General features: G+C 38.3%; 2 protein-coding genes across 9 annotated transcripts in view; both read left to right on the top strand.

Moving 5' to 3' along the window:
* dtnba (dystrobrevin, beta a) overlaps positions 1-12,178 on the top strand; it is a 50,422-nt gene extending 38,244 nt beyond the window's left edge. For 3 of the 5 annotated variants that reach the window (XM_047387244.1, XM_047387247.1, XM_047387245.1), the window contains 7 exons: positions 1,362-1,458; positions 1,678-1,698; positions 3,402-3,555; positions 6,253-6,342; positions 6,503-6,550; positions 8,941-8,974; positions 9,382-12,178. In XM_047387244.1, coding sequence (XP_047243200.1) covers positions 1,362-1,458; positions 1,678-1,698; positions 3,402-3,555; positions 6,253-6,342; positions 6,503-6,550; positions 8,941-8,948 — 418 coding nt within the window. In that variant the 3' untranslated portion in view covers positions 8,949-8,974; positions 9,382-12,178. The remainder of the gene's footprint in view (positions 1-1,361; positions 1,459-1,677; positions 1,699-3,401; positions 3,556-6,252; positions 6,343-6,502; positions 6,551-8,940; positions 8,975-9,381) is intronic. The other 2 variants (XM_047387248.1, XM_047387249.1) reach the window with 2 other exon arrangements.
* Positions 12,179-18,306: 6,128 nt separating this feature from the next.
* The window catches only part of LOC124881890 (DNA (cytosine-5)-methyltransferase 3A-like), a 71,996-nt gene continuing 65,092 nt past the window's right edge, over positions 18,307-25,210 (top strand). Inside the window, exons 1-2 of one of the 4 annotated variants that reach the window (XM_047387784.1) lie at positions 18,307-18,491; positions 22,309-22,528. In XM_047387784.1, the coding sequence (XP_047243740.1) occupies positions 22,460-22,528 (69 nt within the window). In that variant the 5' untranslated portion in view covers positions 18,307-18,491; positions 22,309-22,459. The remainder of the gene's footprint in view (positions 18,492-22,308; positions 22,529-25,210) is intronic. The other 3 variants (XM_047387785.1, XM_047387783.1, XM_047387787.1) reach the window with 3 other exon arrangements.

Below are 25,210 nucleotides of genomic sequence, written 5' to 3'. Positions count from 1 at the left end.
ACTACTTCAGCACATTGTGGTATTTGAGCCATTTAACTGGCAAACTCTTCAGGAGATGGGCTCTATGACTTTAAATATTCTAATTGAAATATTCAGCATCTAGACTATTTTAGATTACTTTTAGTGGGACCTGTGTGTTTTAAAACTGGTTTAGGCGTCAAACAAATCACTGAAACTGCTTCTTTTGAACTTTTACACAGAGAATTAAGGCAGCAAAAGTTACAGAATGTGCTTTAATGAACCTCTATGTAGGATAATTCAGTCCAATTTTTACAAATCCAAGTGTTATAGATTTTATAGACAATTTAACTTTCCAAAAACATAAAAATAATAAACCCATCTTTTACCATGTTGTTGGATCTGAAGTCAACCTTAGCATCCTTTTTATTACATGATTTATAAAGCATAAATATAATAAAAACCCAACTAGGTAAGTTTATGTACTTAAAACATCTTGAAAAGTATGGAGTTTTTGGTACTGATCTGTAAATATTTATCATATTATTCTTCTGAATTGGTTTGCATTTAATGAAATCTCTTCTAATTATGTAATGTGAAGCTTAACTATGTAAAATAACATAAGATACACAGCTAAAAAATTGCTCTAGGATCAAATTAAAATAGTAACCCTTTTACTTTTGACTACTTTGAGTCAAACTTGTTTTGTTTGGGTTATTTGGTCATTATTCTTATTACCAACTGAATGAAAGCTGAGAAAGAAAACAAAATGTGATTCTGCTGCTTTAATGTTCTCATACTGTTGTGGAAGTCTGTACTTTGTCCTCCTAAATCTTTGTTTTCTTAAAATTTAGAAAGAAATATCATTACTGTGTAAAAAAAATTTTAGTTTGTCTTTCTTAAACCTTTGCATTTCCTGCCTGCTTCAGATTCTTCTGACTCTCTTGTTCTCATTTTCTGCAAGCATTCAGACGCAGGAAAAAAGCAAGAATAAATTGCTAGGGATATGAAGCCTAATGCTTCCTCTGTCCTTTGATCTCCATTAATCCAGGCTCACATCCAATAACTTCAGGATTTTATTTTCCTCCAGCAAAGCTCCCAGCCAGACTTCTTCTTAATTTGAGGCTAACTCTGGCTCAAAGAACTTCATTTTGGAACATCAGTCTTGTTTTGCATTAAGTAAAGGTGATTTCCATCCTTTTATTGACTTAATTAGACTCTGAGTTAATATGTAATAAAAAGAAGAATATTAGGTAAAAAAGGTGCGGCTTGTTTTCTCTCTTTTTCAGCCGGTGGTTTTCTGTCTGTGTTTGGGTCTTTCCAGAGTCTGCCCCTCAGTGACTCTTTGTACTGCGGTTATTTATTCCTGTGACAGTATTGAGGTGTTGGTTTGTGTGTTCCAGACAGAGGAAAGATGAACTGGAGCAGAGGATGTCGTCTCTGCAAGAGAGCAGGAGGGAACTGATGGTACAGCTGGAGGGGCTGATGAAGCTCCTCAAGGTGACACAATCTAAATAAAGACCTCATATTGTCGCTCCGTCATGTTGTAGAGGACAGACCTTCCCTGCTTCCCCATCTTCCTGTCCTTGCTGTAACACTATCCTCACTTCTTTTTCCTCCTTTATAATTTCACCTTTTTGAGCTCTGATTGTTTGACCTGTCCTTTTCCATCCTTTCTCTCCCTGTCTGTTTCTGGCGGCCATTGTCGTGGCCCTGTAGGATGAGGAACAGCGACAGGCAGTAAGTTTATGCCCATTTTCTGTGACAAACACTGAAGTAAAACTGGAATCCACATCCAATTGTTAATTTTCATTCATTACACACAGAGTGAAATATTTCAAGGTTTTTTTCTGTTAGTTTTGATTAATATGGCTTACAGCTACTGAAAACCAATATAAAAGGATTTTTAATACAGAAAGTTTATATTATAGAGAAGACAGTCATTTAAAGCTTCCACAAGGAGAGTAAGTAACAAAAGGTCGTTGCTTAAGGAGCTGGCTGTTCAGAGTGCTGTATCTGAGCATTTTAATGGAAAGTTAAGGGGAAGGAAAATGGGTTATAGAAAGAGATGCACAAGTAACAGGAACATGCACACCCTTAAGAAGATTGTGACATGAAGAGAACGGACTGGACTGTTGCTCAGTGGTCCATAGTCCTCTTTTTAGATGAAAAGAGGAATGCGAGACTGTCGATTTAGGGGTCGGTCTACGTTCCTGGCCTCACCTATGGGGATGAACTTTGGGTCAAGACCGAAAGAACGGCTTGAAAATCTGTCCTCCTATTTGGTCCGATGCAGGCAGTCTGATTATGGGCAGCTGCTCTCTGCCTGCTCCCTCAGACGCTGGTTTGCTAAAGAACCGTAAATAAATGTCCGAACCAAACATGTTGTTTCATGGTGGTTTTGTTTTGTGTGTTTTGGGGAAACGTTTGTGCCTCTGAACAGCTGATTTTATGTGTGATCAGCTGGTTTAGGATGTTATTAAATACAGCGCTCTGCCTGCATATAATTCAGACAGCTAATTTTCCCTTTTTCTTTTATGTCAGCCTTCAGGCTGGTTTATAATCTGTAAATGGTAAAATGACATATATGACCTGCTCCAGCCACTGTGGTCCTTTAATATTATTGTAGTCACTCTTGAGTTTTATTACCCCTTCCCTGCACTGTCTCAACAAAAAACCTTCTCATTTCTCCTCCTCCCACGGCCAATCAGTGAACAGCAGTCTATTCACGTCACATGTAGCCCCAACTCAGCCCCGGTCATTCCTGCTCAGGAGCAGAGACCAAAAAAGTAGGTATCGGTATGGAAAAAACTAATGGAAACACTTGCAACGCGAGCCGAGTGGAGTCGAGTAGGGCCAAATCGAGCCAGAGGAAAAGGGGCAATGGAGTATTGTCAAGAGGATGATGAGACACCTGAGTCAGCAATGCAGACAAGCTGAACGCTGCTATTAAAGCAACCTGCAGAGTGAAGCTTCGGGCTGATTGCCTCCATGCCACGCCGCATTGATGCAGAAATATATGGGAGACACAGCTAAGGATTGAATGCATGTTCTGTACAGTGCAATAACATCCTTTCAGTAGGCAGATATTTCTGTTCTAAAAATGCTTCTTTTAGTTGGTCTTGTGAAAAATTCAGAGTTTCTGAGAAACTGAATTTGGGGATTTCTTTAGCTGTGAATTATAATCATCAAAATGAACAAAAATAAAGCTCAAAAGACATTACTGTGTAATGAATCTGTATATTAGTTTCCCTTTTTGAACTGAATTACTGAAATGAAAAAACTTTTTGATATTATCATTTATTGACCTTCCCCTTTAGTTTTCTAATTATGTCCCAGGTGTTGGTTTACCAGAACTGCAGGTGTCAGCTATCGAATAAAAACTGTTTCTTCTCGTGTTTACACAAGCAATGTGTTGCATTGTTTATGATTTGATCTCACAGGCGCAGGCAGCTGGTTCTTCTCACGCTTCCCCCTCTCGACCGAGCCCGTCAGCCGTTCGCTCAGCAGGCGCTCCGTCTCCTCAGGCCCACATGTACCATCCTCAAGACTCCCTCGCTGGGGTCGGCGGTGATGTACAGGAGGCTTTTGCTCAGGGTAAGACCAACTCATGTTATGTTTTACAGTAAATTTTTCTGAGAATGTATCCTTTTTACTGCAGACAGCAGTCGTAGATAAAGTATAGAAAGAAGAATAAAAGTAGAATAAACTATTAAAAACAACTACAAGTAAACAACTTTTTACGTTACATAGAAATAAAAACTGGGCATCAGTGGCACAATTTTTGTCAGTCAGCTTCATTAGAGAATAAATGACCAAATTAAAAACTAAATTAAAATTTTACTATTATTGATTTTGATTTATTAGGAACAAAACCGATTTAATTGGTACTTTTTTTCCTCTTTTGTACAGTCTGGTGGTTTTCATTGATTTTGGTGTTTATGGATGTCAGGACCATTTAAAACAAACATTTCTGAAAATATTAACAATAATTTGAATATTTGAGCTTGAAAACATTTTTTCATTTTGAAATGTAGTTTCTGTATCAATCCTGTCGAAAACACTTGATGAATGTTTAGAGAATCATGGGAACTGCCTGTTTGAAGGACTTTTGTTTAGGTTTATCTCTGGGGCACCATGTTCTGGTTCTGTCTGCATAAAACCCACAGTCTCAGTTTTAAACATGAAACTTATTTTCTGAAAGTATGGTGCAGGTCTTATGTGCCATTCATACTTTGGCTTTCCTGGAAAAGATAAAAGCCTTCAAATAAAAAAGTTTATCTTGCCATCAGACATGGTGAGGATAGTCAGGGAGGTTTTTGAACAATTTACAAAGCTCCCAGTTAGAAAAACTGCTGCAAGAAGGGGGATTTGGGGGTTAGTTGTTTGGGAAGCATGCCTGGGGTTTGCTAAACGCCACTGGGACTGTGTGCTTTGGTCAGAGACGACTAACATTGGGGTTTTCTTCGACACTCACTCCAGGTGGATCTAGTATGAAACAAGGCATGTGTGTGGAAACGCACCGTATGTCCACTGTTAAGTATGGTGGAGGATTTGTGATTAAGGGGACCTGGGAACCTCGGAGTGCTGTTAGTGGCTGCTATCATGAACACGTTGAAAAAACAGGACATTTAAATAAAAATCTGCCGGGCTGTGTCAGAAAACTGAACACGGGTTTTTCACCAAGTTAACAATCCACATCAGCATAGAAAGGGTCCAGACACCCTGTTAACCTGTATGCACAGATTTAAACGGTGTAGAAAACCTGAGGGGTGAGCTAAAGAGAAGAGAGCGTCAGAGAGGAGCCAGGAACCAGAGAGAGTGTGCAAACTGAGATGGTCAAAGGTCTCTGCATGTTTCAAGCTTATGGGATGTTATAGGAGAAGAATAAGTGCTGCTCTGTTGACATAATGGGTGTTGTACAATACATGAACACATTCTGATGTGAAAATTTCTTTCCAAGTTAGTTTTTTTCTCTAATGAATCAATATGCTCCAATTAAAGACTGGGTTTTCAGTGTTTTTAGTGTGGGATCATGCTTCTGCAACACAAAATTAAGATTTTTACAGAAAAAACTGTAAAACATACTTAGACATACAGCAGGTTTCGATTGGTTGTTTCTGATTAGTTTTACTTTGTTAAGTGTCTGTTAATTATTAAAACATTTACTCACAGTTGAGAAGAAAAACTCCAGGAAGTAGTCAGTCTCCACTATTATGTGTTTCTCCAAAATGCTGCTGAGAAAACCCTTTTTTCTTCTGACAAGCAGCACAAATTCCTGCCTCTGTTCAAAGGTTAGTTTAAAAAAATCCCTTCAGCTGATCAAAACTGTGGATTTTTTTCCATCAATATTTTTATTGTGTTTTTCATTCACCTTGACATACACTCATAAAATACACATCTGCATATTGTCCAGATATGCAAGAGAAGGCAACCCAGAAAAGTGATTGTAGAGCCTCTTAACATTCTGGTTTGGTCATTCTTGTCCTTAGTTGGTTTCTTCCACTTGCAATATGTCCACACCTTCCACAAATGTCCTGAGGGGTCTCCATATGTTGTCAAACAACTCGCATTTCCCTTTTTGAAGAGATGTTATCCGTTCCAGGGGTAAAGTCCAATGCATGATACCTGGTTCTGTTGTTTTCCTCCAGAAAATTGCAATCAGTCTATTAGCTTGTAGTAGACACATATGAGTCAGCAGCTGTTCACCTAGTATGAGAAAACCCGGGTCCAATGCAATGTCTTTTGAGACAATATGTTCTATGATTTGTTTTATTGCTTTCCAAAACCGTTTAAAAGCATTAATTTATAAAAGTCTGAAATTGCACCTTTACCTGAGCTTTCTTTACATACCAGCTCATCTAGATGGGATTTTGCTGGCCTGGTTAAGTCGTTGTTTTTTGTTCTAATGTAGCTTCTAAGCTGAAGATATTTAAAGAAGTATTTTCTATGAATATTAAATTTCTGTCTGAGTTCTTCAAAAGACATCATGTTAACTGAACCAGCTAGATATAAATCTTGAATTTTGACTATTTCATTTGTGGCCCATTGTCTAAACGTAGGATCTGCTGTCCCTGGAGGGAAATTTAGATTTTCCTAAAGTTGTGGATTTTTTTGGAAGTTTTATTTGTTTTTGGCCACATCCTTCAAAGGTTTGATTTCCTGTCACACAATGAAGATTAATATCCAGTTTGTATTTGTTTTCCAATTTTATTTGATGCTGTTTTTGTCATTTGTAATCACCTGAATCTTCTCTGTACTTCAGTAGATAAGTACATGTTTTGTCGTTTTTAGGCCCAAGAAGGAACCTGAGAAACGACCTTCTGGTAGCAGCCGACTCCATCACCAACACCGTGTCCTCGCTGGTCAGAGAGCTCCACTCTGGTATGTAACCCAGCTTCAACACCCCCAGTTTTCTCTTTCTGAAATACTTTAAAATTTCAGTTTTTTATAGCTCTATTTTAGTTTTGTGCCAATATTGTATAAACAGTTGTCTGTAAGCTGTTTCAGCCACTGATGTTTACCATGTAAACACCCCAAACAGATGAAGGTCGAGAGGAAGAGGAGAGGTTGCTGAATGGAAAAGACAGAGGTAACTTTATTCAGCTAAAATACCACAAGTGTCCAAGGTGTAAATATGCATATAGATGGTTTGCATTCGTGTCAAAGCGAATATATTAAACCCAGCAACACACCATCGGACTATCATCAGACAGAAAAGGCTAAATGAATTACTTTAGCTGGATTGGAACCTGCTGCAGCCCTCTGCAGTGCATCCTTATGCCCTTCTTTCCTTATGTCGTTCCTTCCCACCCTCCCTCCCTTGTTTTTTCCATACCTCATGTGCTCTGTAACCGTTACCAACAGATCAGTCAAACTTTATTTATAAAGCACCTTCCATACAGTCAGGTGTAACTCAAAGTGCTTTCCAGAGGTTAAAAACAGAAAGACTGGCATTCAACCGCTACAGGCAGACAGCTGTGGATACATTTCTTTAGGTTCACAGGTCAATATCACTTCAACAGGTTACAACAAAGTCTGGCACGTTGGAAACAAATTAGAAGAGATGGTTTTAAGTTTTGCAAAGGTAAATATTTAAAAGAGGACAATTCACCTGAGTAAAAGTTGTATAAAAGTTTAATTATATAGTCATTTCAGCAGTCTATTTTAGAAAATAGAAATTTGTAGGTTTTTATGATATCCAGTTAAACAAGATTTTTTTTTTTTAACTTTTATAAACTATTAATACATGTGTTTGGTTTTTAAAATCATGCAAATCTCAGCAGTGCTTTGCAGAAACCCATATTAAAAACACCTGGGTGCGCCTTGGGTTTGTGGTGCTTCATATTTTTCAAAATGCTTAAGTTGTGGTGGTTTTATAAAAAAATATATGGTTCATACTTGTGAATGTAGCTGAAAGGAGGGAAAAAGTGTCATAAAATGTCCTGCAATGCTGTCCTGGATGTAGGCCAGTTTGTATAATATGGAGTTGTGATTTCTATAAAAGATAAAATGCTATGGTACTCCAGGTTTTCTTTTGAATGTTTAAAACTCAGTTCCTGGAAGGCCTCTCCCTCACTGGGACTTTAAAAGCTCGAGTTCTGGTAGCTGTTCTCCAGTCTCTGCACTTCATCTCCAGGTTTTGCTGTTATTTGTTCAGTCTCCAGTAAGCTTCGTTAGCATGCCATCTCATTAGCCATGCTTTATGGAGCCCCTCCTTTTTAACAAGGCGCAACCACCTGCTGAGAAGTACCGGATCCACTTCCTCGTCTGCTCCTTCAGCTCTGAGTTAACGTTCATTATGATACTAACCAGCAGCACTAATCGACCAATCCCCGAATAGACAACCAGTCAGAGACCCGGGTTCAGCTCCATAATCAGAACAGTTAAGTCTTAAAGTTTAAAATAAAGTTTAGATCATTTTTTCAGCATCTGGAAGCTACCATGCTGTCAATTAATTTATGAAGAGAAATAAAAAACTATCCACACCAACCAAAGTAATACTCACCTAAACCTAATAACTGCTTGTTCCACCCTTTGCAGCAACAACTGCCATCAAGTGTTTGTGAAATCTGACAGCGAGTCTTTTTCATGACTGTGGAGTTTTGGCCCAGTCTTCTTTGCAGGATTATTTTAAATCAGCCACATTGGAGGATTTGTAAGTCATGCCACAGCATTTGAATCGGTTAACCACTGAACCTTAATTAAGATGTTTTAATTTTTCAGCCAATCGCATGTGGCGTTGCTGGTGTGCTTTGGATCATTCTGCTGCTGCAAAAGACAATGAAGCTTGATTCTAGAGTCACAAACATTTCCTTCAGGGTTTTCTGTCAATTTTGGGATCTTAAATGTTTTTTTTAGCAGAAGGGAAATGGACCTTTAAGTTTATTTTTGATCTGCAGTAACTTTGGCCTTGAAACTCTAAAAGAGATGCCATTCTTTCCTAGCCTCTCTTTTTTGTTCTTGAATCATGAACTCTGACCTTAACTGAGGCAAGTAAGGCCTGCAGCGCTTGAGACGTTGTTCGTGGTTGTTTTGTGACCTCCTGGAAGAATCGTAGATGTGTTCATGGAGTAATTTTGGGAAGGTTCACCATTGTTCCATCTTAGTGGCTCTAACTGTGGTTTGCTGGAGACCCAAACCATTAGAAACGGCTTTGTTACCACTTCCAGACTGATACACGTCAATGACTTGCTTTTAATCTGTCCAATTATGTTGAGGTTATTTCTTTATTCTGCATTTCTGACAGTAATCAGACCTGGGTGTATATTGTGTTTATTCAAGTTATATTTGTCTGATATTGAAATTTGTCTGATCTAAAACATTAAAGTGTGACAAACAAGCAAAAACACAAGAAATCTGTTGGGAGTACAATACATTTTCATGGCACTTCACAGTCTTTTACAGTTTCTGAACTGCATTTTATTTCCAGACTGCTCTGTTCTTTACTGTTTGTTAATAAAGCTTTTCTTTTTTGTTTAGCAGGTTAACATGCCGGCAGAATATGTAGGAAAAAGTAAGTAAATCTACAAAATCTTCTTTTTCAGGCGCAGGATATCTAAATCTCTTTCCAAAATATACAAGTAGTTTTAGTTACTTTTAATAGTTCAACAGAAAACGTCATGTTTTGTGGAACAAAGTGAATGATTCGATGACTCCACATGTTGTTCATCATCTTGAAACTTGTTTGGGCAGGCCTTTCCAAGCAGCTTTTTTAGGTTTCAGTGAGATTTCTAAAGGGAACAAGTTTAAAAGTTGGAAAAGAAAACAAAGAGCAGAAAGTCCAAAAGTTAAAGTGCTTATTTTTCCTGATTCTTTTACTGATAAAAGGCAGTTTTCTGTTGCTTTTCATGTTTAAAGTTAATTTTTGTGTAACTTACCAGGGGTAATTTGCTGTCTTACCAAGGAATCCTTTCTTCTCAGACATACTGGTGTTTCATCAGTGCCAAAGACGACTGACCCCACCAGGACTAAAATGTATCCACAGTACCTGTTGGTCAGCAGTGGGTGGATTCAGTCTCCTTTGCCAATCAACCAATCATGATGCTGGACACCAAACGACCGCTGTGGGGTCTCTACTGATGAATAGTTGTGGTTTTTTGTGTGTCTTGTCACAGTGTTTTCTATTGTTGTTTTGATTTGATCTTGCATAATCAAATGAGGAATCTGAAACCTACTGAAATGTTCTGTAGCGTGTGTGTGTGTGTGTGTTAGAGTGTGCGCCCATGCATTGTTTAGTTGGAAGAGGGTCGAGTAAGTGGGAGAGACTCAGAAAGGAGGATGTGATTGAGAAGGATTTTAGGGCCGAAAAGTTTTTGGATTAGAAAGGAGACGTTAAAGATGAAAACCAGAGGAAAACAAATTAAAGAAAGTTGAAAAAAGGAGAAGTGAGCTGATAAATTTTATGTTTGAGCACTGTGTGCTTTAGTATTTATTACTTTGAATAGTTTTTTGGGGTTTTTATGCCATGTATTCATGCAGTTTGAGTCCTTTATGTGTATATGAGAGTGGTCCTGCTGAGAAATTTAAGCTTTAATGGGCTAATTCCCACCAAGCTATCTCATGTGGTTGAGGGGATAAAGACTGGTGATCTTGTTCTTGGTGTCTGAAATAATAGCGTGTACAAATACTTGGACAACACGCTTCCCCTAACTGTACAAAGTGATGCTACAGTATGGACAGAAACCAAATATTATAGCCCGACTCTGGTTCTAGCACTGTAAAAATGAACTTTAATGTATTGTGTCTAGTGATGATGTCCATTTTTCAACAATTTCTGTCTGAAATAAGGATGCAGATGGAGCCACAGGTGCCATTATGGCAGCTCAAAGTGTCCAGTTTTTACTGTGTATTCTGGTACTGCAGCTATCTGATTACTCTGTATGTGTGTGTGTGTAGGTTTCATCAACAGTAAATGTTTGTAAAACCAACAACGTTTGAAATATTTACCTCGACCACTTGAAGAATCACAGTGCATGGTAAAAGTATTCACTCCTCTTAAACTTTAATACATCTCGTCAGGCTACAACCACAGCTTGAATTTGTTGTTCGAAGATCTTAGGTGGGCTGAATGCGAATGTTCGGCTCACATCTGAGTCGTTGCTTTGTAGAAAGTTTCACTGCAACTGCTGCTGCACGTCTTTTTCTTTGCACATCTAGAGACTGAAACTTTTCTTTGCCAAATCTTCATCTCAAAGCATCTCTCACTCAGTCAGATTGGATGCAGAGCATCTTTGAGCAACATTTTAAGTATTGCCATAGATTCTCAGTTGGAATTTGGGTCTGGACTTTGACTGGACCATTTTAACACATTAATTTGGTTTGTTCCAAACCATTCCACTGAAGAGATGACCATATATTTATGCTTAGTGCCCCAGTCTTTTGCAGCTGGTTTTATGCTCAAGATAAGCATTCCCACAGCATGATGTTGCCACCACCATGTTTTACTGTGGGGATGAAGTGTTTATGGCAAACCGTTAATTTTCTGACTCAGAAGTTCAAGTGGCATGGGTACTTTTGTGAAGCACTGTAAATATCTGGTTAAGATAACCTTGTCTTAACTAGGTTTGGAAGCTGTTGATCCCAAATTAAATCTTTCAACATTCTGTCTTATTCTTATCTGTCGCTGTTTTTCTTCCTTGAGTTGAATATTTTTTTTTAGCTCTTAACCAGTTCAGGACAAGGTCATCTATATATGAAGGGATACACTGATCTAAATCCAAAACTTTAAGATCTGCTTTTTATTTTTTGCATTAGTTGTTCAGGTTTTGATGCTTTTATTTAAAACTTTGAATCCACACTCTCTAGGTGGGACTGAGCTATATATAAAGAAGCAGAAACAACATGCTGTGGATATTACAAAGAACAATCAAAGATGATTTATTATTATTATTTTCATTTAGGTTCTGACAGCAAGTCCTTCTGGTTACATTTACTGTCAAACTAAATAAATGCAGTTTCAGCAGTTTTATTTTTTACTTTAAAGGTTTGTTAAAGCAAAGCTGAGGCAAACATGAAATATGACTTTAATTAAATAAGCATTTATTGAACAAATCTTAAATTATTTAGAAGTTGTAGTTTGGTGCGTTTAAATTTTTTATAAAGTAACCAAATGACTAAAGCAGCATTTTGTCATCTTACACTTAATATTAATGGTGTAATTAAAGTGTCTTTTAGTGTCTAAAAGCTACCTGGCTAAGCCAACTCCTTACTTTGCTGTCTTGTTTTGCTTTATGTAAAATATAAGTGACTGTTTATGAGTTTGAGTTCTGGGGATGATGAACTACACCCATTAATCCAAGTCAGCATGCAAAAACAAATGTTTGAACCAAAGATGTTTTATTTTATTTCATTCAACACACAATGTATTTTTATCAACGCAAAATGTTTCAGTGATTTTCAGAGTTTCCACTCTGTTTGGAAGCTGAAATCCCACATTTTGCACATTTTGTTTCGGTTTTCACCAGATCTTGACTGTGTTTGACTGACCCGGATCGTCACGTTTACAGTCTGCGCCGTGATTGACCGACTGTATAAATGATTCAGCGAAAGAACAAGCTCACGTTTCTCCATGCATGTTTAACAGTGACTAAGAGTGTGAGTAGACAGACTTTCCCTGACATGAAACTGTAAACACCTCGAGCTTTGAACCTGCTGGAAAAGACGATGTGAGTGAAAAGTGTGCATCTGTGTTTCATCTGCAATAAATATTTATCATCAATCTTTGAGTTTCATCTGTCTTTGTGGCCTGTGATTTTGGTTTACAAGGATACTCAGCATCATGAAAACATGGGGTATGTCATGAATGGCTCGCTCCTTCGTAATCTCAGCTGTTGCTTTTTAGCAAGACAAACCCCAATGTAGGAAGTGTTTTCCAGTAACAGAATACAGTCCTTTGTAAAATTCCTGGAAGTCCCTCATCTGGTGTCCAGATTTTGTGAATTATTATATGGCTCTAAGTCCAGTGAGTCAGCGAGATCATATTTATACTGAAGATAAAACCTCACTAGAGATGATTGAGGTTTAAAGCCAAATGGAAAGTCGGTGAAGGATGGAGCTCCCAAAGTGTTCACATACCACATCTCTGCTGTCTTGGAAGTACAAAAGATCACATAATCAAAAATGATTTAAACAGAAAACGGAATCAATGTTAACATTACATTGCTTGTCTAATATTAATTGGTTAAAAGGCATACAAAATGAAGAACATACTCACTTTTAAAATATGTGCAAAGGCTTGATGTGTATTAAAGGTTTCCAGAGTATTGAGAATAAAATCACACCTCTAATTACCCTGCAGTCTACTTATACCCGGTTCACCCGTAACTCTCAGTATGTCACGTTCTTTCAGCCGTTCCCTCCCTCAACCTCAAGTCCTTCTCACCTCATCGCATCACCCTCATCCATATTCATACCTTCATCCTCACCCTCTTCCTTCACCACATGGTTTCCAGAATGTGTGAAGGAGGATTTGTTACAATAAAGAAAACCAATTTGGGATTGACCTTTGTGAGTAGTAAATTTATGAGTTCCAGATGAGAGTTTGCTGTTGAGCCAGAAACCGAGATAGTTGCAATTCTTGACATGGTCAATCTTAGAAGCAATTTTAGGGAGGCAATTGGATTGTGGATTTGTTTCTTTTAAAAATCATACATTTAATTTTGTTCATTTTTTAAACTAAGGGAAAGCTAGAGAGGGGACATTGTCTGGCAGGCAACGCAATAATGTCATTGTACTGTGGCCCAAACTAGAAATATAGCAGAAATAGGTCAGGTATTTACACAGTAGCCAGAAATGCTCAGTTGGAGAAATTATGTGTTGAAAATGTTAAAACAACAGCAGTTTGATTTTTTTGTTTTCAGTTTTTTTTTAATATTAGCATTTTTTTAGGCTTTGCATCCTCCAGTACGTAGGAAAATATCAAGTATTAAGATTTCATGTGATGGAATAAATAGATATAACTGGCAATTTACATCCGAAATACAGCGCTATCCACAGTTATTCACACACCATAGTGAAAAAACCTTTAAAATAATTCATCTTCATTCATTTTTTACAAAATAAAACTTTAATTTTGAGTCCAGATATGGGAGGCAAACCAATATTATTGTTTTTTTTTTATTTCACAAAATCATGAATGCTTCACTTACTGGAAAACAATAAAAATACCTAAAAAATGTAACTTAAGCATCTTTTATATATAAAATTTTGTTTTTTAAAGAAGATCACAATGTCTAGAAAGTTTTAAGTTTAATCCCCAATTTCCTGTTTGCTGTGACAGAGATTCATTTCAACAGCTGCAAACAGTGGTAATCTAATTTAAGGCTTTACCAGGGGTGCCAACAGCTGTGGAAAGGGCTGTAAATGCTTGCTGATATACAAAATCCTAAATAAAAGCAGAAATGTTATGGTAAGTTGATGATAGGATAAGATCTGTTGGCAAAACAAGCCCCACATTTTCATGCTAAATTATGACAGAAAAGAAATGAAGGTTTCTGTAAACAAAGCCCATAAAAAACTCAGCTTTGCCAAATTTTCAGACTCTCAGGTTTAGTTTCTTCATTATTATGGATCAGCAGTTTCCCACGATTCTTACGAGCTTCCTTGAGAGTTTAGATGTGGGTTGTGAGGATGATTTTAGGACGGGGGTGTGAGCCATTAACTAAACAAAGCTTATTGAGGTCGGTCTGTTGTTGGTGACCTCCCTGTTAGCTATAAATAACCCCCCACTCACCACCTCCAACACTCGGACACAGTGACATGGTGCCATTATGACCCAGTGTAGTAAAGATCACCTTTCTTTGCTCAGAGGTCAATCTGAGTTCAAACTCTTCTTCTCTAGAGAGAAAATAACATTCTTTAAAGCTGACAAATGATGTTCTGTTAGTATATATGCATGCATTGTACACTAAATATTTCTTACTGTGGTTTTGGTAACTTTCTTGTCTTTAGGTAGAAGAAGATTTTGTTAATTCTTTTACATTTCTTTTATTTTGTAGTACTTAATTAAAATCAAACTACACACAATAATATTTGAGATTTTACAACTGCTTAAGGAATTTAACTATAATTTTACACTTTTAGAATTTGTAGCCATGTGGCAGCATACTGTATATTAAAAATAAAAGTTTACCAAACATTATCAATCATTAAGTAATTTTCAGCTTACAAAACAAATATATAGTTATTTTGAAATTAGTATTTCAGAAAAATTTACAAATCAGAATCAGCTTTATTGCCAAGTTCGTTCATACAAACAAGGAATTTGACTCCGGTACACTTTGCTCTTTTGTTCTGTTTTTGCATTACAGAATATACATATTTACAATGTACAATATACACATATATAATAAAAACAAGCCCCACATTTTCATGCTAAACGATGACTGAAACATCCGTATGCTGTTGATTGGTAATCTATTGAATGTTCATCAGAGAAACAGCCTGGGGGAAGAAACTGTCTCTGTGGCGGCTGGTTTTAGTAAACAGTGCTCTGTAGCGGCGGCCTGAAGGTAAAACTCTAAACAGTTTATGTGCAGGGTGTGTGGGGTCTGCAGAGATTTTAGCAGCTCTTTTCCTGACCCTAGACCTGTATAAGTCCTGGATGGAGGGAAGGTCAGCTCTGATTATTCTCTCTGTATTCCTGATTATTCGTTGCTGTCTGGACCTGTCCTGTTTTGTGGATGAGCCAAACCACACTGAGATGGATGAAGACAGGACAGATTGAATGATGGCAGTGTAGAAGATGGCCAGCAGCTCCTGTGGAAGGTTGAACTTCTTGAGTTGCCTCAGGAAGTACAGTCTCTGCTGGGCCTTCTTCTGAACAGTGTCTATGTGTGAAGACCATCTCAGGTCCTCAGAAATGGTGGTTCCTAAGAACCTGAAGTGGTCCACGGCCGATACAGTGTTGTTGAGGATGGTGAGGGGGGTGTATGGGGGTGGTGTTCTCTGAAAGTCCACCACCATTTCCACAGTCTTGAGTGGGTTCAGTTCAAGGTAGTTCTGACCACACCAGTGTACCAGCCGATCCACCTGCTGTGTTTCTTAAAAATGTCCCTGCGATCAAAAAACAACTTTTTAGATAATTCAGTGTTTTACATGTCTGGCTTGTGGCAAAGTGCAAACAGGACGCTATTTTCAAACAAAAACCTTTCTGATCTTATCTTGAGATGCCTATAAAAGAGGAGGCTGTAAAAAAATAGACAAAAACTAAAACACTACTCCTATAAAATAAAGTATGTCTTTACAGAGGAAGCTATAATTGTCGAGAGGTGCTGTAAATTAATAAAAACACACTGATAGCACCATGTAGTGATAATGTCTGTTCTTGAAAGCAACCACTTAATGTTACTGTGACCATTACTGCAAAAATATAAGATAAAGTTGTCTACTGCTTCTTAATAATATTGTTCACAACTGAAGATGTAATGATGTTGTGATACTAAATATTATCTAATGTAAAGGTATGTTATTATTAATATTTAATAATCCTTGGATTAGAGATGATATTTTGCAGTAAGCAAAGTAGTCATATAATCAGCAGCAGCTGTTATAACGTGTATCTGAGCAAATATTATGAAACTGTCACTCTTTTTATTCCATTTTGCTTATTTTTATTTTGTTTTCTAAATCTTCTCCTGATTGAAAAATTGATTTAGCCTGAATCACCATAAATAAAGGTCTTAAATGAGTTATTGTAGGGCTGTGTTTTGTCCTTAATTTTAGTTAGTTTGTCTGTGATAACAGCAATAACTCAATAAGGCTTCAATGGTTTGCAGTACTGTAATATTTTAAACATTTAACACTTAATACATTTATACAGCTAGAGAAATCAGATGTCTGGTGAAAAGTTTTAACCTTTATGTAGAAACAAAGTCACACATAGTTCTTAGTATCTTGTTTCAGTTGCAAGTAAGAAAACCAGTTGGTATTTGCTACTGTGGTGCAGAGTTTGAGAAAATTACAATTACATTGAATTTTCTTAGCATTTTATGTCATCACACATCTAAAACAATATCCCCATAACAGATATCTTATTTACTGAGATATAACAGTTTAGAAGTGTGAATAAACAGTTTGTTTCTACAACTTTCACCGCCTCTTATACACACGTCGAACCTGGGAGAGCTGCTTAGAGGACTGATGCCTCCGTAAATGGGTCACATACTCCATCACTACACCATGCGCTGCGCCCTATTGCTTCTACATTTTTGATCAAAGCTGCATTTGGTGGATGTTTATATGCCAGTCTCTATTAACTGCAAAGCTTCTAGGCAAAATTATGAGCAAGCCCACACCTGAATGGTCTCAGGATGCTTCACTGTTGACATGACACAGGACTCGTAGCGATCACCTTTTTCCTTACTGGACAATCGTTTCTTCGAGATGTTCTAAAGGCTTCATGAGAGAAAATATCTTTACACTAGTCCTCAGGAATTCAATCCTGGTATCTTCTGCAGAATGTCAGTCTGTTGTTGAAGTTTGTCTTGGCAAGAAGTGGCTTTTTGCTATGTTTTGCTGTCTAAAAGTGTCTGCCTTACTGTACATCCAGAAACACCCACACCTGGTTTCTGCCAATTGACAGCAAGCTCTTCGCTGGTGGCCACCTGTTCCCTCTCTTAAATCCTGTCTTTACGAGACAGTCCTGGTACTTGCTGGACCTTTTCTTGGGTAAATCAAAACTTTCTTTAGAGCAGTTGAACGTCTCTTCTTGAAGTTCTTGATAATTTGCCTGTTTTTGTCTGAAATGAAAATGATGGCATGTGTATGCTTGAAGGTAACTGTGGTTGACAAAAGAACAATAATTTAAAATTTCGCAATTTTTTTAAAGCATCCATATTATTACTAGACAACCAAACAGATTTTTCTCCTGAAAGTAACTACTATGTCCTTGATCTTAGTAAGAATCAATGACACATGGTTCTTGGCATAGCCCTCCACAAAGCTAGTCCACTGGTGGAGTACTCCACTTCACGTCCATCCTTAATACACCTGACCTATGCACAGTCTTCTAAGACCTTCTGCTGGTTGCATGACTCAGAGTCTGAGGTGTACAAGGTGAACAGAACCGAGACAAGACAGTTCCCTGCGAGTGTGTGCCTGATGACCACAGCAGACAGGGTGCATACTAAGGCCTGTCCTGAGTCATACTGAGCCTGCAGCTTTTCAGCAAAGACACCTGGACAATTAAAGAAAGATAAATTCTGACATTGCCTCTAGCTTTATGAAAATGAGCATGCTTTTTATCGAATAACTCATCATAACCTAACAATGCCACCTTTGAAACTGAAACAGTAAAATTTGCAACACAGCGTCAAGAAAGTTTGGCCACGACTGTGTACCTAACTTCCAAAATGGCAGGTTTTGATTTCTCTGCTGTCAGGCGGGACAGGCGAGAGTTTTCATTATAATTTTTTATGGGTGCCACCATGGGCACCTAGACAGGGGCCAATTCTGAAGACTATATATAATCAATTTCTTAATGTGCAGGCACAAAAACTGTAACTGATTGGTCCTTGGGATAAATTGAATTTTTTACAGTTTTACTTTAACAATTAAAATTACGGTCTTGAGTTCAGCTGTACTGAGACGGGATCTCAGTTTCCATCTGCTAGATCAGGGGCTTGCAACTGCATCTCCAGAGCTGCCAGCGGTGCTTTGAATTTGTGGTTCACTTAATATATGAAACGATGTAATATAGGCCGGTTTTCTTGTTTCATTCTTTTGTTCTGTCCCACCATGAAAAAACACTGCCCCCCCCCCCCTTCTAAACGTGGTCCAGAACCGCCACTGGGTTTCAGGTGGTCCACCTGTCTGTTTTTTGTTTGTCGGTGTGTTGTAGGCTTTAGGACCCCGCGGAAAGGCAGCCTCTGCGGCTCGTGAGAGAGAGGGAGTGCGCGCGAGCGGCTCAGACAGAAGACCCGGTAGAGCGCGAGGAGGGGGGATGAGAGAAAGATTGAACGAGAGGAAAGAGAGGGAGAGAGAGAGAGAGCGACGACCGTCAGGGTCCGGGTGGCGGAGTCACGGAGGACACGGTAAATATGAATCATTTCATTTTCAGCTCGTCATAAGTTAGCTATGGCCGACTCATAAAGTAATCGCTGGCGCGCGCCGGAGCCGAGCCGTTGGTTAGCAGATGATGTGAAGACGGAGGTTCGTACACAGGGCGAGTGAACTTGAAGAGGGTTCTCTTTTTTTATGGTGAGGGGAAAAAATCACAGCAACCGGACGACCTTTAATCGTTGCCTGACTAGTTCTAAAGATGTCTGGTGGGTAGCACCTCTGCCTCTCCGCCTGTTCTCTCCCCAAGTAACGTTAAACCGGAGCGCTCCGTCCTCCTCCGCTGCCAACAGATGCAGACAGACACATCAGCGCGAGGAAGTGTCCGCGGGAGCGCGCCTGTCGGGGTTAACGGGTGCATTCGGTGAAACGCGGCCCCGTGCGTGTGTGTGTTTTTTTTTTTTTTTTTTTTACCTGACCCACTAACGCTGATCGTCTCTACACACTAAGACGCGTGTCTGTGACCGGCTGTCCGCCCTGCGCACTGCCAGCCCCCCCGGGATTAAACCCGTTTTTAAAAGGCTGTCCGGTAAAGGCCGCCTGAGGTCGCTCCCAATGTTAATATTCATAAAAGCTGTCCGCTCGTCAAGGTAGCAGAAACTACTACCATACTTTCACAGTGGACCTTTAAAATAAAAGCCAAGCAAATTCGTCTAGTTTTCTTGAGCATTACTCGCAGTTGAATGTCTGTACTTTTTATAACAATATATGATCTTATATCTGTAGTTATAATCCAATATTTTGATTTATTTTGAGCAAGAAATGTGCTAATAATAGCAGTTATGTTTTTCCAAGAAGCAAAAGGGATTTTTTTTTTAACAATCTAAAACCTCAGGGTTGTCAAAAACAATCAAAAAACATTGCAATAGAAAGTGCCCTTAATAAGGAAGGAGCAAAAGTATCATTATAAAAAAAAGGGCAACATAAAGTGTTCCTATAACAAATACAAGACAGTAGAAAGTGTCCTTAAAACAAAAAAAAAGCAATAGAAAGGGTCATTATAATAAACAGGACATTACAAAGAGTCTTCATAACAGAACCTTCTCTCCCCTATTAAAGGCAATAAAAATGGTCCTAGAGTAATAGAAAATGTCATCTTTACACTCAGTTTTTTCCTGGCATAACTACCAGATCAACCAAACTTCTAAAAACAACTGTCTTTTTCCGTCGATTATATGTTGTAAATAATAATTTTTGGTCGGGCTGTGCAATTATTTAAATTTGCCGTTACATGTTGGATTTTAAATCCCAAAATAATTGTCCAGAGATCACAATCAGATCATTTTCCTTGATCTTTGTGAACAATCATAAAAACCTACATAAAAAAAATTTGCCTTTTGTTTTGCAGGTATACTTATTTTGCCCAATAAATGCAATGTTTCTCCGAACCTAATCAGCGATGTTATTTCGATGTTAACCAAAAAATGTATCTGCGCAGTGGAGCATTTTTACATTTTATTTAGGATAAAAACATTTGTACCTTTCACATACATTTTCTCAAATGTATCCCTATATATTGTTTTGGTCATTTCTTTTCTCTGTGTGTTTTAAATGGATATGAATGCTTTGTGTATTGTCTTAGAGAGGAGAGCAAAAGAAGGACTTTCTAGCTTTGGAAATGTGCATGTTGCATAGGAGACCGTTATGGGAGAACATAGTTTTGCAATTTATTTTTCTATTTCAAAAAAGAAAAAAAAAATACTTTTGTTATTTTAAAATGCCATAGTTTTATTTGGTTTTCTAAAATTAAATGAAATTACTTACAGAGTACATGTAGCTCTTCTATCCTTTGCAAAAGAAGAAGTTAGAAGTTTATTTTCTGGCAGAAAACTGAAAGTTTAGGATGAAACGACACTCATCCAAATAGCAAATGTCATGCTTTTATTGTGAAAGAGAGGAGGCTTTCCTGTTTTGTCACCCCCAAACTGTCACTACCTTTACATACAACTGAAGGTTTTTCTCTGCGCAACTATTTCTCCTCCCACTAGTACAGGCTTCTGCCTGGGCCTCTGAATACAGTCTAATTTAAACCACTGCCGTCATGAAGCTTGGAACAGTTTATATCGGTGTATAGTAACTTGCTCCAAGAGCATAAGGTGTTTGCCTGTGACCTAAATACTTAAAACTTGGAGGAGTTATTTTGACCAGCAGCCTGGAGCTCGTACAGGGAGCTGTTGGGATGGATTATGTACAATCATTTCTGCAAAGACTTTCCCCATCTGTGTTTTTGTTGGCAACTCTGGCATGTCTTTACAGTAGGTGATGTAAAGCCAAAGCAGGAGGAGTGACATACTGTACAATACAGTGTGAGCACAGCCAGACACACTGGCTGCAGGCACACTGTGCTCTGATCCAAAACCCTGCTGGGGTCCAGTTTTCCTTTTAGGAAAGATAAGCAACACATTTTATACTCCTTTTGAGTTTATATTGTGATCATTATGTAATACCTTCATATACTTAATGCTCACTGTTGTTATGTAGGCATTTCTTTGCAGCTGGGCTCTGGCTTTGGAAAATAAGTGTATTATATATGGTTCATTTTAAGTATGTAATCTGTAATAATAATTACTGGAAATCAGCATGACATTTGTGGAAAGGGTTCTGCTCTTGGGTCTTCCAGTTCCAGACTGTGTTCTTTACCTCGTTGGCGTAACCTGAGTGAAAATCTTACTTGGTCCAAAGAACATTAGATGGAATATCTTAATGTCCTCCAAGGAAATTTATACCTAAGCCGCCAAGCTGCTAATTACTTAAGCTAAAACTACTTGATGCTGCAGTAATGTATTTTTACTAGAAACACTAAGAACAAAAGATCTCACCAGAGTATGGGAATAATTTATTTACTCATGAAAAATGTGTAGGAACCCAGTTTTTTTCCCCTCAGCCAAATATGAAATATCAGTTTCGGTCAGAAGTTCCAGAACAACATCATGCATACTTGGACTGATCTCACATTATATTCTATTGTGAAGTCAATTTTGTATATATGTATATTTAAAAAAGATATTCTTTATTAATGAGAGCAATGTGTACCAGAGTCAAATTCCTTGTTTGTCTGTACAAACTTGGCAATAAAGCTGATTCTGATAGGTCAGTTTCAGGCCAAAATCAGATTGTTAACTGTAAAAACAACCAAAACTGTCCAGTTTATCTATTATTGCTTTTTTGTCTCTATTTCACAAATTTGACTAATGAGAGGATAATTAAAAGGAAAGCCAAAAAGTGCTAAAGTTACAACATCACACTGTTGACCTTTCACTGAGCTCCTTTTAGAGCTGCCCTCCCTCCAGCTAGTCTAACTCTGATGAAATGTGCACAGTGGTAGAATCAGCTTATCATGTGAGAAGTCAAATTCATTCACTTGTTTTCAGATATAAAGAACCTTTTATTTTATTGGAAAGTGGAGACCCATGGGTTCATACCTCCATTTTGCCTAGTAAGTGAGATCAGTTTTGCAGAGCAGCATCAGTCTCTCTGACAGCTGTGAGGACAGCTACTCTCACTCTATTGGTTTCTCTAGAGAACACCTGTGAGTGTTTTTGCTTGTTTTAGCTAACAGTGTTGATATTTCTTTTTGCTCCTGTCCATCAACTGTAGTTCACATAGACAAACACATACCTGATGCACAGCCGTGACCTCCAGGATTCAGCATCTGTATTTGCTTGTGTGCATCAGAGGGAGTGGTGGATTGTGAGAGTAACAGGAATAAAAGGAGATGGCAACATACATGAATGGAGACTGAGGCCTTTATGTGCTTGTTTCATGATGTTTGTGTTTTCTTTTTTCTTCTAGGAGAGGGTAAGGCCAGACAGAAAGAGAGATCCTTGACCTACCGACAGATTGAATGAAGCTGCACCTGGTGTTTCTGAGGACCCTCTCCATGTTTTGATCTGCTCAGTGTTTTTTACTATAGAAAGTTGGTTCCACAAAGCCACCTTCTGCCATGCCGTCCAACGGTCCTGCTGTGGCTGAGCCGCCTCAGACACCAGAAAACAACGCCTCCAATGATTTGGTAAGAGTCAGAGGTAGTTCAGTCTTTTTATAAAATTGTAATGTGAACAAAAAAGCCTGAATTTTAGTTAATGATATTCCAAACTTATGTACTTGATCAACAACTTCAGTAATCTTTTTTTATTAATAATTATTTACATTAAATATTTTATTACACATATATATACATATTCAGCTCAATCAGTTGCCTTTAGGAGTCAGCTGATTGAGTCAGCATGTGCGTACTCAATCACTTCAGTATAAATACAGTTGTTCTGTGAAGGCCTCAGGAGTTTGTCAAGGCTCCTACATACTCGGGCGTACCTGGGTCCGCCGATGATGTTTTTACGTGTGACACGAGCACGATACCACACAATAAACGGCTCGGCGGGAAGAAGTCTTCACATCGAACTCTGGAGCGTCGCACCCACTCTCTGCGGCGCACCGACAGGTGTGCGGTGGGTTCCTGGTGAAGAAACAGCAGAAGTCACCCAAACAGCTCATCAGACTTGCTACTATCCATTCTCCTTATTTGTCCCACTGGCAGAAAATGTGGGAAATGTAGGAATTTGCCACGAAAAAAGTAGGAAACTGGTACGCTTGACTATGATATCTCGTCTGCGCCGCTCACAGTATGTGCACAGTACAACCTGACTCTGTTGGAGCCTTTAGAGAACATTAGTGAGCACACAGCATCACAAAAACCCAATAAAGCAGAGGAAAGACATGGATGTCTTCCTAGAATGACCGGAAGGACAAGGATAGTATTAATTATTGTAGCAGCCTAGAGACCCAGGGTAACTCTGGAGGAGCTACAGAGATACAAAGCTGAGTTAGAAGAATAGGATAATAAGTTAATAGGATAAATGCTATTTGTGCACTCCAAACATCTGGTATTTTGCTTGGAAGAGTGGCAAATACAAAAAGTGTAAAAAAAAAAAATCAGAATAAGTCTCATTTGTCTTTTGCCACAAACCATGTTGAGGAAACTGAAAAGATGTGGAAGAAAGTGCTCCGATCAAATGAGACAAATATTTCAGATTTTGACATTTGACCCTTAGATTAGCTCTGATCATCACCTGAACACACCATCCCCAAGTGAAACATGGTGCTGGCTGTATCATGCTGTGGGGATACTGGTCTATAGCAACGACAGACAAGTGGGTCAGAGTTGATTGGAAAATGAATAGAACTAAATCCTAGAAGAAAACCAGTTAGAGGCTGCAAAAGCCTTGCGACTGAAGGGAAGGTGTACCCTCTAGCATGTTCGTGTGGCTCATTCAAAATCCAGGCCTAAATCCATCTAACAATCTGTAGCATGACATGAAAATTGATGCTTACAGATGCTCTCAAATCCAGCATGACTGAGCTTGAGCTGTTTTGCAAAGAAGAATGGGTAAACATTTTGGTTTCTAAGATATGCAATGCTGGTAGATGTACACCCCACAAGATCTGCAGCTGTAATTGCGCTGAATATATTTGCACAGATATTTACGGTGGCTGACAGGTGCAAATGCGCTGCCAACGGCAAAATTACTGCAAACATAAATGATGCAAACTCCGAAACACAAAAAAACAAATGCAACAGAAAAATGCTGCAAAAAAAGCTGCAAATTTTAAAAACAACAGTAAGTTAAAAGAAGCTACAAGCTTGCACCAGACCCCCTGGGGAACGCTAATATTACCTACGCTGCTGCTTCTATTATATTAAAAAAGATTACCGCTACAGGTTTAAAAGAGAAATGAAAGAAAACTTACCTTTTCTTTCTGGTCTCTTATGAGTTGGTGCTTGACTTCCCCTAGTGGTCTGGTGCACTTCCGTTTAGTGGAGCGAGTTTACAGATTTTCTTAACTTGCTGTTGTTTTCGTATTTGCAGCATTTTTCCTTTGCATGTTTTGTTGATTGTAGGTTTTTGCTTCTGTCTATATTCTGTGATTGCAGCACTTTACTTGTGCAGCATTTTTCTGTTGCATTCCTATTCTTGTGTCTGCCGCGTGTTTCACCGTTTGTGGCGTGTTGAGCCGTTTCCTGTTCATTTGCACCTGTCACCCACTGTTGATTTGTATTTGTAAAATAAAAACCATTAGAAAGCAGTGTAATGGTTCCTTCCACTTTACTGTTAGATTCTATTTTGTGATGGTATATCACATGAAATCCAAACAAGTTGGCAAGTAGATATTTTATCTTAAATCCAGTTTTAATAGTCATAAACAGTGTTGTAAAGATTAATTTCAAAACTCAAAAAAATACATATTATTATATAAAACCTGATGATATATTGCATCTTCTTCCCCTGCCATACCAATATTTTCAGTGCTTCTTTATTTATACACAGGATGCAGGACCTTTGCTGTTATTTTTGCAGCTTTGGTTAATATTACACCCACTGCCTCTCTTACTACAGCTGTCATTAACACCACTACTCTGCTTCATTGCTCACGGTTAAGGGCTTGTTTCAGCCAAGACACACAAAGAGCCTGGCAGCCTTCGAGAGTTTGTAATAATTAAACTTGGAGTTATTTATTTGCATTCATGAGGGCTTTAACAGCTTTCTTGTTTTTTTTTTTGTTTTTTTAACATAAATGAGTGAGCACGCAAATGTTAGCACGCAGTCCGACAGGTGAAAAACCGCTCCTTTCATTTGCACTCCTGGAGCCTCTGGCGGTCCTCATAAATCAGGGAGAAGTTTGAAGTTCATTCTAT

This window comes from Girardinichthys multiradiatus, chromosome 15, assembly GCF_021462225.1.
Source record: "Girardinichthys multiradiatus isolate DD_20200921_A chromosome 15, DD_fGirMul_XY1, whole genome shotgun sequence".
Taxonomy (NCBI): domain Eukaryota; kingdom Metazoa; phylum Chordata; class Actinopteri; order Cyprinodontiformes; family Goodeidae; genus Girardinichthys; species Girardinichthys multiradiatus.
Note: the sequence above shows the minus strand (reverse complement) of the source record. Positions and strands in the feature narration are given on the sequence as shown.